This window comes from Drosophila mojavensis, unplaced genomic scaffold, assembly GCF_018153725.1.
Source record: "Drosophila mojavensis isolate 15081-1352.22 unplaced genomic scaffold, ASM1815372v1 contig_74, whole genome shotgun sequence".
NCBI classification, from domain to species: domain Eukaryota; kingdom Metazoa; phylum Arthropoda; class Insecta; order Diptera; family Drosophilidae; genus Drosophila; species Drosophila mojavensis.
The window spans coordinates 19,541,769-19,554,638 of record NW_025318899.1 but is presented as its reverse complement, the minus strand read 5'-3'; the positions used below and the strand labels follow the sequence as shown (position 1 = coordinate 19,554,638).

Here is a 12,870-nt window from a genome sequence, read left to right as displayed (position 1 = left end):
GGCAGGAGGCACGCACAATGAATAATTTAAGAGCAGCAGTAGGAGATAGAAGTTGGCAGGCGGAGAATAAGGCCGTCAAATAAATGCCAAATGAGCAATCAAAGTGCCATGAAGGACTAACTAAGCAGCGCCTCCTGTCTGTCCCCCCGCCCACCTTCAGCTTTGCCGCTGATGAGGGGCTGTAAAAAATGATGTACACGAATAAACAGCAGGTGGGGCGAGACGAGGCGAGGCGAGGGACAGCTAGCAATGAAGCGCATAAACAGCAAATAAAACTCTGACAATATTTCGCAACATAAATAAATGGAAACCCAATTTTAAAGTGTCTACAAATCGAGGAGGAAAACTGAATTATATTATAGATTTGAGTTGGGCAACTCAATGGAACTTGGCAAGCGCAATCCGAAGCGAGGAGACAAAAACTTATTATAAGCCAAAGCTGCATCAGCTGTGCCCAGCGCAATGGAGAGGGGGCTGTGGGGATATGCTCAGTTATTGTCTCAGCCACCATATCGTCGATATATAAGTAATTGGTATGTACAACTGCGCCTGCTGCTCGGCTTGGCAGTCGCTGAGAGAAATGCGGTTATGAATTCCTGAACAGACAGCCCCTGGAGGAAGTGGAAGTGGAAGTGGTGCTGCAAGTGGAAGTGGTGCTGTGGTGGGTATTGCAATAGCTGCTGCTGCAGAACTTTTATTAAAAACTTGTGCAGTATGCGAACTCTGCCGAGTCGATGCACAGGGCGCGCTGATATCTATATACATATCTATATATATATATGTATGTATGTATATAATATAATATAAAAGGCTAAATAAAATGAGAAACTTTCATAAAACATTTGTGACTTTCGCAATTTTTTATGGCTGCAACTTAAAGTTATCTACCGCATCGCTTTGCCCTCGCTGCGCTTTGTTGGCATTGAGTTGCTGCTGGCTGAGGGGGGGAGGAGTGCGGCGAGTGCGCGAATTTATCGCTTGACACACTAAGACGGGTCTTATGTAGTTATCGAAATGGGCCAATGCGCTCAACTGCATACATTGAGTGGGGGAACGGACCATCAAATCGATTACTTACGGGCTTCTTCGGCACGCCGTGCTCCTGCTTGCAGTTTAGTATTTACGGCTTACGGTTCATGCTGCTAACGCACGGCGGTGTATTAAAATAACATTTCACGACGCCGTCGTTGGGGAGAACAATGTGTCCTGATTTCAAATCAATGTTGCTTTTACTGCAGCTGCAGTTTACGGCTTATCGATATACGTTTCATCGATGATCGATAAGTAGAAATATTTGTTGTTATTGAATATTAAAGAAGGGCTGGTAATAAATGTTGATCAAGAGCTTGTTTGAATTGCATTTGTATATCGATAATTGATTATTGTTAAGTATTTACTTTATAAACTTGTAATGGAATACATTGGTTTATCGACAGCGTGTTTTTATTGCATATGCTTATCGATAATTGTTTACTGAAGTGAAGTGATTGGTAATTTACATTTGTTTATCGATAAGTATTTACTCTGTTAACTGACAATTAAATGGAATATTTTTAGAGACTTGACCGGAAGAGCTTGATAATAAATATTTATCGAAAGCTGACAAACGATAGAAAAAAGCAAATAATTAACATTTATTGGCATTTCTTTTGCAAATAATATTTTATATTTGTCTCAGCCTTCCCTTAGTTTTCTTTAAAATTTACTCTAAATCATTTTAGTATTTCAGTTGAAATAACTTTTATGAAATATACATTCCAATAAAGGCTTAGCACTTTGTCGAAGCAAACAAAAGGCATATTTGAAGCTGCAGCAGCTTTGGAAAGAATGCGGCAAGCAAAAGCCACTTTAAGCTAACATTCCACAAATCTGCAGCCAACTAGTAGGCCAAATAAATTGCCAACAAATTTTGCGTTATCGATACGAGAGTCTAATGACCCACTGAAGGCTGCTGATGCTCCGTCTGGCCCACATACCCGCACCCACACACACACACACACACACACATGAGCATTGGCTTAATGAAACTCAATATCTTAGAGAATTTAGTGGGCATTCTGCAATGCACAAGTTTCAACCGATAACCGCCTGGGGTGGGGGTGAGTGTGTGTGTGTGTGTGTGTGGGTGGGGGGAGCTAGGCAGAGGCGCATAAACTCAAAATGATGCCAGAAATATGGGCAATTTATGTGTGTGTGTGTGTGTGTGTGTGTGTGTGTGTGGAGTCGTACGTGTGTAGCTGCCACTCGTTTACTTGGCCAAAAGCCAATTTTAGCCAAAACGCATGCCAAATTTACCAATAACAAAACGAAACGAGATACGAAAAATAGCTAAATATTTTATGATATCGATAAGGCTAGCGAGCGGGCGGGGCGGGCAGGAGAGAGGGTGGGAGTGCAGGCGGGCAGACTACCCCATCAGAAAAACTGCAGGCAGTGCACAATTCTCAGCACTCAAAACGCAAAATACATTTGCATGGAGCTCTGCTCCGTTGCCTTTTGCTTTTTTCCAAAAGTAGTTCAGCAGTGGCAGCTGAGCGCATTGACAGCCCATACAAATGCGTTGCCATACCCTAAGCCCCAGAGAAATTCACTTTGTTTAGCAATCGCACATGTGCAGCAGCGGCCATCCCCATGGAGCACAAAGTTTTCGACATTTTCAATGCAAACTGATGACTCTTAGGTAAAAACTTTGTAACAAAGCGGGCAGGTTTTATAAATACAATAGCAACTATATGCTGGATAGCTATAGAATTGAGGGTAGCTGCAGTTGAGAAAGTTATTTAGGATTGGATTATAATGTGGCTTAGGTAAGTAGGGCTTGCTCTATATAATATATTTATATATTTTTAAATAAACACTAAAAAAAAAGTTATATAAAGTATATATAATTATATATCTGTGAATACTTAAGAGTATTTTATAGAAATATTAATATATTATAAATATAATTTACTTATAGAGAGCGCTGCATAAAAGTATTTCCCATTGGATGTTTGCCCAAAAAGTGACCAGAATTATAGCTAAGCTTGCCATAAGCAGAAGTATTTTCCATATAGCAGGGTATTTATAGTTCGTTATTTACCTCTTACACTGTCATTTTTAGGTTATTGTTGCCATTTTGCATTTTTGAACTGTATCGTAGAGGGAACGGGAGAGAGAGAGAGAGAGAGAGAGAGAGAGGAGGTGTGTAGGAAGTTGAGTGTTGCTTTGGCCAACGGGACACAAAAGTTTCATTGTTGTTGTGGCTCTTGTTGCTGCTGCTTCTGCTTCAGCTCAGCTGCTGCTGCTGCTGCTTCTGTTGCTGCTGCTGCTGCTTCTGTTGCTGTTGCTGCTGCTGCTGTCACATTTCTCAGCCGCGCCGAAAAGTATGCCGCTGCATTGGCATTTTCGCCGCAGCAAAGCTCTGAAAAGCCAAGAAACTCACCTGCATGAAGTTGGCTCGACTGGTTGCCAGTGGCGGTGGTGCTGGTGGCAGAGCTCTCAGCGCCGCTCCGCGAGATACTGGCGCGCTTCTTTCCCCGCCAGACGCTCACGCCGAAGCACTCCGCACAGCAGCAGAAGACAAAGCCCAGTATCAGCAGTATCCAGGCGGCGACCATTAGCACAATGGTCGATGTGGAACGGTATGTGTAATTCTCCTGCTCGTACATCACCAAAATATCGCTACTGTGGCTGTTGTTGTTGTTGTTGTTTTGGTGGCTGCCCACATTCATATTGTTGCTGTAGCTGCGAATACTTTGCAAGTCTGGTGAATAAACGTCGTCGGTGGCTGGTAGCGCCGCGAAGCTGCTGCCCACCACACGGAGGAGCGGCTGCAGTTTGGCCAGATGCGTAAATGTGCTATTTGACATTTTGGCATCCGCATTGGCAGCAGCTGCTGCACTGCTCCACTCCACTCCACTTCACTTTGCTCCACTCAGCGACTCACACACGAAACACTTAATCAATCAGTTCAGTCGATCAATATGGCAATTTATACACAGAAGCAATGGTGAAATGTGAGGTATTTTTTTTTTTTTACTTTTATTTTTTCTGTTTTTATTTTTTGCTCTTCGGGCTCACGCGACACTCGCGACAACTGTCAACTAGGCGACTGCGACTGGACGTGCAACTGGCTTATTACGAGTATCAAGAGCTCCTACGTTGTTTGGCCTGTTTGTGTGCGTGAAAAATTAACAATAACAATAACAACAACAACAACAACAGTAACAGCAACGATGACAGCGACTAACGCCGCACAAAAAATTTTGTTTTCGGCTCGCAATCTTTATTATCACCATGTGTATTTTAGCAGATAGATCGGCAGACAAACAGACAGACGACTGTAGAGAGAGCCAGATAGAGCTGTATGTGTGTGTGTGTGTGTGCGTGTGTCTGTTGTTTGGTTTTCCTCTCTGCATCTCATCAAGTTTTGTTTACATGCGAGAGCAGCGTCGCGACGCTTTGTTTGCTGTGTGGTAGACACAGCGCCAGAAACAGCTGAGCTGTGGTGAATATACAAATGTATATGTAAGCTTAGCTGCATGCGTGTGGTGAGTTAAGTTGAGCTAAGAAAGTCGCAAGAGAGTGAGTGTTAAACAACTATCAAGAGTGAGAGAGCGAGGGAGAGAGATAGAGGGATAGTGGTGAGTGTTTCATAGATCTTGCAAGCTATGCACTTGACTGATAAGCGCCCCTGTTGGATATTGTGTGTGAATTAGTGAGGCTATATAGACCACACTTTGATATTATTATTATTTGAGTCAACAAAGTGGGCGTGATTCACGTACTTATGTCAACTATTGATTAATTGATTTTTGGGTTGGATGAAATAAAATGTTATTATATTTTCTTAACTTTTTCAATGCAATACATTTCTCAATTTAGTCATTTACACTTCCTCTCTCTATTTCCATCCGTTAGTTTATTATGCGACGCACATTGGCGCAGGTCACAGCTCTGCAGGAACCCAGAGTTACTGAAAATAAATGAAATTGTTATAAATTTATAGGCATAGTCACTTCAATTAATTCTTTGTACTTACGTTCACAGGTGGCACGGTCCAGCTCGCAGCGTGTAATATTCTTCCAGCGGCGATCGCTTCTGCGACAGTTGGCATTGAAGATGTTAGTCACATCGTCGTCGGGTCCTCTTCTACGCTGACACGCAACACAGTCACGGTTCAGCTTCTCGCAGATCCTTCTGTTCTCGTTTGGCTGAGCTTGGATTTGCATCAGGCACAAGCAGAAGAAAGCTATGGGAGAAATTTGTTTGATTATAATCCTGATTTCAGGGCTCGGCTTGCCGTCAAAACTTACCCAAGAATATCAGAACTTTTGACATGATTACTGAGTTGGTGGAGTACGAGATGAACTGTAGGTAAACCTGGCTAACTTGCCAGCTATTTATAGTCGAAATTCCAGATGAGGAAGTATGTGACTCACCTGTGAAACAGATGTCCCATTATGTAAGTCAAATATTGCAGGTAAGACAATGCATTTATATTATCATTATAAACTTTCTTTTTAGTTCATTGAAAATCTTTTGGGAATACGATCAATCCATATTCTTTGATGCGTGCTCTAAGGAACAGCTGTTGCCGATTGTCTATAGCATCTATAGTTCGTGCTGCCTATATAAGCCGACTGGAGCATTCAGTTGAGTATCAGTGTCTGTTTAACGAGCGGGCAAGATGCAAATTCAAATAATTTTCGTCGTCCTCCTGGTGATCTGCTTCACGGCCATCCACTCACAGAGGTCCGACTGTGATAAGATCTACAATGCCTGTGTGTCCTGCCGAAGAAATCGGATGAACACCACTGAGCTAAATAATCTGTGTCGTAGGACGATTCGGGACAGAGTCTGGAGAGATCAAACGCAATGTGATTTGCAGCTGATTTCCTGCAGAAGTGAGTTGCTCAAAGTCTCTCATCTAATTACTGAATATACATATATATATTTTCCAACCAGATCCTTGTGAGAAATTGAGCTGCCGAAACATTGCCGCAGCAGCTAGAATGCCGCCCAGGCGCCCGTAGTCCGCCTCAAGACAGCAACTCAAGCAAAGAGGAGGATTATGTAACCGGCATGTAGTGTCTCCCGAATGCTGTTGATTTAATTAAAATAAACAATGCAATACATTTCAATATGCTTTTAATACATTTGTGTTAGTCCTCAAGCTGAAGTGAAGTGCTTTTTAAATACTTGTAACGGTTTAAGCTTTTATAACAGGCGCCCAACACAGGCCAACACCGTCCAGCCCAAAACTCAAAACCCAAACCCACTTCAGCTCACGTCATGAACATGATTATGTACTTTATGTATGTGCAGTCAAGACAAGTTGAAGACGGAAAGAGAGAGGGCTAGACAGTGCGAGTGAGTGTGAGTATGAGAGGGAGGGAGAGTGGGTGAGAAATATCAATTATATGTATGATATAGCTGCTTCAGATGCTCTTTATTTTGTATATATTTAATTTGAATTAAAGCAGTCAAAAGTTTATCTAAATAATTAATAATTAATAATAATCAAAATAATAATTTAATAAATTAAATCCAAATTCTAGTATAAGGAATATTTTATCTTATTTTTTTATTGAATTTTTTTTCTATTTATATATTTTTTTTATTTATATATTTAATTTGATACAATTTCATTTTTTTTATTTATTTTTATTTATTTATTTTCGTTATTTAAATCCAAGTTTCAGTTATTCTTACATGTATAGTTTTTTAAATTTATTATATGTATTGAATTTTATATAAATTCAAATTTAAATTCTAATCATGCTAAAATTTATACATTTTTATTGATTTTATATATTTATTTAATTTAATAATTCCAACAAATCCCGTTTCAAAATTCACGTCCAGATGATTCCTACTTACATCATAAATTGAATTTTATCACGATTAGCCGAAAAGCAGATTCAACTGCAAACTTGGAGCGCTGCCAACGGGATGAGCTAGCCATTGTGGCCATTGTGCAGGGCATAATGAAATGGCTTAAAGCCGCTGCGGCTAGGTGTGGACAGGGGATTCGCAGAGGCAGCGACTGCTGGGCGGCCAACTGCTTATATAATGCATACTTGTGTATTTGAAATTGAAAATCTTTTGGCGCTGCACTTGAAAAATGCTTAGGACCAGGCCATGGATGATGAACTTTATAAAACTCTTGACCACATTTGCCGCAGCAGCAGCACCACCGCCACCACCGCCAGCCTTTTGGCCATGTCTAACCAGCTGACGGCAGCTTAGGGCAGGGACAGCGGCTGGGGCAGGGGCAGGGGCTGAGGCATTACACTTGACTTTAGCGCCACTTGTAAGTGTAAATTTTATTTGAGCCAACCGAGTGTTATAGATGTAGCTACATGCATATACATAGACATACACATACATCTATACACACGGATGCATGCATATGTATGTATGTATGTCTCTACATTTGGCCATGCCCTTTGTGAAGTGCTCAAGTGGCTGCGCTGGTTATTGGCAGAGCTCTGCGCGCTCTTAGGACTTCGTCCGGCTGGGATCTGTTGGAGCTGGCGTCGTGTCGTTGACAGCTAAGTGGTGATAATCGCTTTTGAATTGAATTTGGAGCAAGTAAATTTTACACGCAGCAGACAAAGTTGAAATTCAAAAGTGCAACACACTCACACTCACACACACACACTCACACTCACACACTCATATTCCATATCCCACAGCTCTCATCCTACATCCCAGACTCCAGCTGGACATTAGACAAAAGCCTTTAGTAGCTCTTGCCCCCCATAGCACGTTGGGCGCTTTATACTTTTTTTTTGTTCCTTAGGGGGCGTGGCTTTGTGGCTGGGCAGAGGCGAAAACTGATTTTACAGCTGTTGTTGTTGTTGCTGCTGTTGCAGCTGATGTTGCTGCGGTTCCTGCTGTTGTTGTTGGTTTTGCGGTTTCTAATTTGTAAACTAGATTTGGGGCTGGGTTCAGCACCCAGCCGGGTTTTGTAAGTCATTTCATCAAATTGTCTTAAATTTGTAAATTTAATCCGAGTAGAGCTCTGAAAAGAATACAAAATAGTGCGCAAAATATTGTTTAAAGAGCATTCTAAGGGTACTTGAGTAGAGTAGTTGTTGATTATGTCGGAAAGGTTTTTTGAAACACTTTCGAATGGGAAGTCTACATTCGTATATATGTATCTATATTTACTTTCCCCCTTACATTGTTTAAAGAGCTTTCAGACAGTACTTAAGTAGAGTAGTTATTGATTATGTCGTAGAGGTTAAGATTCTTTCGAATAGGAAGTCTAGATTCGATTATATATTATATTATAATTCTATATATAAATATTTATTATTATTTTTAGATATTATGTAAATATTTTTTCCTTATGGACTGTTTAAATAGCAGTTTAGTTAGCTTTTAAATTGTTAAAAAATACATTTTAGATTTTCAACATCTCGTTCTCTCTCCCTCTGTCTCTCGCCATCTCTCTTTCAGCTACTAAGTCGACAAAAGTATCTAAAGCAACATAATTTATATGATGGCCATAATCTTGTAGTAAGTTTTATATTCGGCTTTATTCGTCTGGTGCAGAGATTCATTTGGTTGCTTGTGCAGATTTCTTGGTAGCGCAGCGCATTGTGCTGGGGCGGTAAACAAGTGCCTTCGACTTATTTCTATAAATCTTGGCTGGCGCACAAATTTGCCCCGCTGCCTGCCATATACCGGGAATCAGCAGCCAAGCTTGGTGCATCATTCACGTACTTGGCATTACCATAAAACCCAGACTCAGACACAGACACAGAGATGCAGAGCAAGTGCCGGCAGGGCAGAGCAGAGCAGCTTCGTCATCGTCAGCAAGCACGCACAACATCAACAGCAGCATCAGCATCATCTTCAGCATGGTCACATTATCGTCATGCTGGTCCGTCGTCCACTTGATGCATCCGATGCCTCGCTCCAGTTGAGGAGCTCTTCAAGATTTTTGACATGCGCCGGCCCCAAGAATCCAAGAATCTGTCTGCCTCGATGCTGATGTCTGTGTGAGTGTGATAAATTTTCCAAAAATACATAATTTTTCACACGAAATTGTTTTGATTTTTCTTGATGCCATAAAAAAAAATGGAAATTTATCACTTCCAAACTGAGCTGCGCCCCTAAAGAGAAGGCATTTAACGAAAAGGACTTTGTCTAAGACAAAGTTTTAAAAAGTTTAAGCTGAGCTAAAGTATTTCCGTTTTGTTTCAAAACTTTTTTTTTTTTTCCTCTTATGTTGTTTGCATAGAGATGGAGTTTTTTAAGCTGCAACTTTAAATATCCATTGCAATGAAAAGTGTCGAGTGGTTCGATTGCAATGAAAATGTCTGTCCTCATGCGGAAATCTTTATGAGCTAATCATTTTTAATTATTGCACAATTCCCTGTTCAAAAATAATTACGAGCATGCCGTGGGGCAGCATGTTGAATAACAACATAACTAAAATCTAAATCAATTTGATGCCATTTCCTTGCCCCACCCGGCTGCACGTAGCAACTGCCGCGTGCCACGTGCCAAACAACAACAATAACAATCCAGGAGTTGCCCTGCATACATTTATAGCACTCGAAGCCAAAAAATTTCATTACCACGCTGCATGGGCAGAGGGGGGAGGGGCGAGGGTCGTAGCGAGGCGGGGTCTTGCCCCTTGGCGGTGAGTCAATTACAGAAAGGAAGCTGTTTTGGCGCTTCCCAAACAAACAGGCGATGACGTCGTTCGCAATGGAGACAGCAGCGACTGTTGGCTGAGAGGGCGATGATTGGAGGGGGCCAGGCGGGGGAAGTTGTTATATAGTTGCTTAATATTTATCTAGCGTCGGTAATCAGCTAACGCAGCTCTGACATGTGTCGTGGATCTTGATAAGGGGGCAACCCCAAAGAGTGGAAAACCAAATCTGAATCGAAATCAGACCCAGTTTCGATGAGTTTTTAATAAACTGTCAGCTAATAATAAAATGCCGAGTAAATTAGATGACGTCCGACGAAAGGGTAGCCGTTGGGGCTGTGCTGGGGCAGGGATTAGGGAAGTTCGATTGCAGCTCAAGAATTTTTCATATCACTGACACATTTCAAGCGCCACGCGCTGAAACTTTTAGTTTAGGTGCCCGGCTATTGAATATTTCCCGCAGCCAGAGCCAAGTGTGAAATTTGGCAGCTTGTTATGGGACGGACGGACAGGCGGACAGACGGCGGGGACTGCTGGCTGGAGCGAGCAGTCGTAGGAACTATGGCCGGACGACCCCAATCATGTAGCAGCTTGTAAAACTGCAAGCGTGAAAAGCAAATTGGAAACTTGCTCGTGGCTGAGTTGTGAAAGGCTGTTGATTTGAGAATTCCTAAAAAAGTTGAAACAACTTGCCAGTGAATTCGATTGGGCTAAGACAAGCTCTAAGAGGGCTTCATTTGCTCGGATTTTTCAAAATTTTCCAAATACTCGAAGATGGCTGAAATATAATTTGTTGAAAGTTTTATAAAATGCAGCAGATATGAGAATGATGATGAAATGGAGTAACTGAAATATTTGCAATTAAGGAAATAGTTACAAAATAGCCAAAAATTGTTTAAAATATAATTGAAAGCGTATGTCTTAAGGCGATTATGAAATGCTTTGAAGGAAATTATTGTAATTTAAATTTAAATATATTTAAATAACTGTTGTAAAACAAACAGAACAGTTGTTATTAAAAAAAAATTAAATTAAACAAAACACAAAAAAATAAAATAAAATAAAAATTTTAAAAATAAAAGTCATTCAAAAAATTTTAAATTTCTATCATTATAATTTCTGATAAAATAAAAATTAAAAAAAAAAAAGTTTTTTAACCAAAAAATTGCAATTTTTTTAAAATTAATAACTCTTATTTGCGGCCCCTGGTTGTTATTAAAAAAAATAAAAAATAAAAAAAAAACTAACTTAGTTTCTATCCCTATAATTTCTGTTAAATGTATCTATTTTATTCAGCCCAGTTTAGCTACCCAGAATATTCCTTTGAGCTTTTCGTTTATGCGCTGATATATTCCTTCAGAGTTAATTTCGTAACCCTTCAATGAGTTATGAGGTTTTTTGGCTGAGACAATATACCATGCCGTCTGGTGACTGTCGGAAAAACCCACCCATTAAGCCACCCAACCACCCGCATGCAAGCCACCCCCTTTTTTAACGGTGCCCACATGCTCCCGCCTCCCACCGCGCATAGCCCCATCTCTGTCTGCGTCTCCCGCTCTCGCTGGGCATAACGATGGCACGTTTTGTTGCAATCCCAATGAGGAAATGCTAATCCGCATGTAATATTCGAAAATGATATGAAAATGCCAAACCAAACAACCACCCAACGAAAATGCCCCACAAATACGAAATACGAAATACGAAATCCGAAATCCGAACTAGGGTTCAGGCCGTGGGCCCAGTGCCAACATTACTCAATGTCAACATCAAAATTGCTTTGGAATTCATGCATTCAGCGGCTCATTCCCCAGTTCATTTTGGGCCGTCGCGTTAAAAAACTAACGCCAAGCCCGCAGTAAAGAAATTTTCATTTTGTATCTCTAGCTGAATTTTAATGCCACTGCAGAAAGTGCCGTAGTGCCAGGGGAATCCGGCGGACGGTTGCTGCTCCCGGTCCCTTAAATAGCTGCGCAGGGCGCTGATTAAAAGTGGCAAACGCGATGGCCATGGGGTTGAGTTCTTCGATTTTTTTGTTGCTCGTTTTGGTTTCGTGTTGCACAACCTTTTCCATTTCCATTCCCATTCCCATTTCCATTTGGTTCCACGTTCACGTGGGGGTTGTCATCTAAGGCTGCTGCTGCACTTGTTTCCTTGCCCTGACCCAAACGACCGAACATGCCGGCGAAAATTTCGTCACAGACGTTGGCGTGAAATTTCGAAACGAATTCTCTAAACAACAACAGCAACAACAACAACAACAGCAGCAGCAGCAGCAGCAACAACAACAAAGCTCACGAAACTCGTAGCGAATGTGTCTCATTGTAATTTTTGTAATGTTTCAGAATTTGTGTTCGGTTGCATGAGAAGGAAGTTTGTTTTTGTTTAAAAATTATTAGAATTCAGTTGGTTGTTCTGGGGGCGTGGCACGGGCATGGGTGGTGGTGGTGGTGGTGGTGGTTGCACAACAGCTGGTGCCCAGAATGTGACCGGCATTTGGCCGCAATGTGGTCGATGTTCAAGGACTTGTCTACGAAGCACTTACTCATAAGTGGAGTCAGGGTGCCCCGAGGGGGGAGGGCGTTGAGGGGGGTGCAGCCAGCAAATGTGTTTGCTGAATCATGTGCTCGGGGTTTAAATATTATTTTAGAGGGCCACAGAGTGCAAATGCTAAGCGATTTGTTTGTTAAATCAAACATTCCGTAGGGCGTGAGAAATTTCAGATTTATTTCACTATTTAGAGAGATTTAAATTGCAATGGAGATTACAAGAGCAGAGACACTATTGACTTTACCATAAAATATTGATGATTGAGGTTTGTCAATAAATATATATATATATTTATTTCACTTTTTAAAATATTAAAATGCGTTAATATATATATTTTACATATTTATTTTTTATTTATATGCATAACAGCTCTGCTAAAAATAAAAAATGCATAAAAACAAATATAAAATATTTAGAAAAATTCTTGAAATGTTATTAAAGGCAAATTTTCTTCAATATTGTCACATTCAATAAATTTTATGTGCAACACTTGAAATTAGATATTATAATCGTTTTATTTCGTTAGAGCAATAAGCACTTTGCTCTTCAGATGTGCTAAAATCATAAAATCTCTTTTGTGGACTAAAGTTTTTCATTACAAGGACTTAAAAACCAAATGCAAACAAAACATTTTGCTGTAAAAACAAACAACAGTTGAGCTTTTCGGA

At 40.7% G+C, this 12,870-nt stretch overlaps 3 protein-coding genes across 3 annotated transcripts in view; 1 reads left to right on the top strand and 2 right to left on the bottom strand.

The window, feature by feature from the left end:
* Positions 1 to 4,073, bottom strand: part of LOC6582994 (protein commissureless 2) — a 40,845-nt gene extending 36,772 nt beyond the window's left edge. The window contains exon 1 of the mRNA XM_032731002.2: positions 3,425 to 4,073. Coding sequence (XP_032586893.1) covers positions 3,425 to 3,851 — 427 coding nt within the window. The 5' untranslated portion in view covers positions 3,852 to 4,073. The remainder of the gene's footprint in view (positions 1 to 3,424) is intronic.
* A 728-nt stretch (positions 4,074 to 4,801) lies between these two features.
* On the bottom strand, positions 4,802 to 5,358 carry LOC6582992. Its single transcript, XM_002008637.4, has 3 exons — positions 5,298 to 5,358; positions 5,024 to 5,233; positions 4,802 to 4,957 (listed from the first exon to the last, which is right to left on the bottom strand). The coding sequence occupies exons 1-3, from the start codon at positions 5,320 to 5,322 to the stop codon at positions 4,899 to 4,901; spliced, it is 294 nt and encodes a 97-aa protein (XP_002008673.1). The 5' UTR covers positions 5,323 to 5,358; the 3' UTR covers positions 4,802 to 4,898.
* Positions 5,359 to 5,625: 267 nt separating this feature from the next.
* LOC6582991 lies at positions 5,626 to 6,163 on the top strand. The gene is made up of 2 exons (XM_002008636.4): positions 5,626 to 5,888; positions 5,950 to 6,163. The coding sequence occupies exons 1-2, from the start codon at positions 5,672 to 5,674 to the stop codon at positions 6,015 to 6,017; spliced, it is 285 nt and encodes a 94-aa protein (XP_002008672.1). The 5' UTR covers positions 5,626 to 5,671; the 3' UTR covers positions 6,018 to 6,163.
* The last annotated feature ends 6,707 nt before the right edge of the window (positions 6,164 to 12,870 follow it).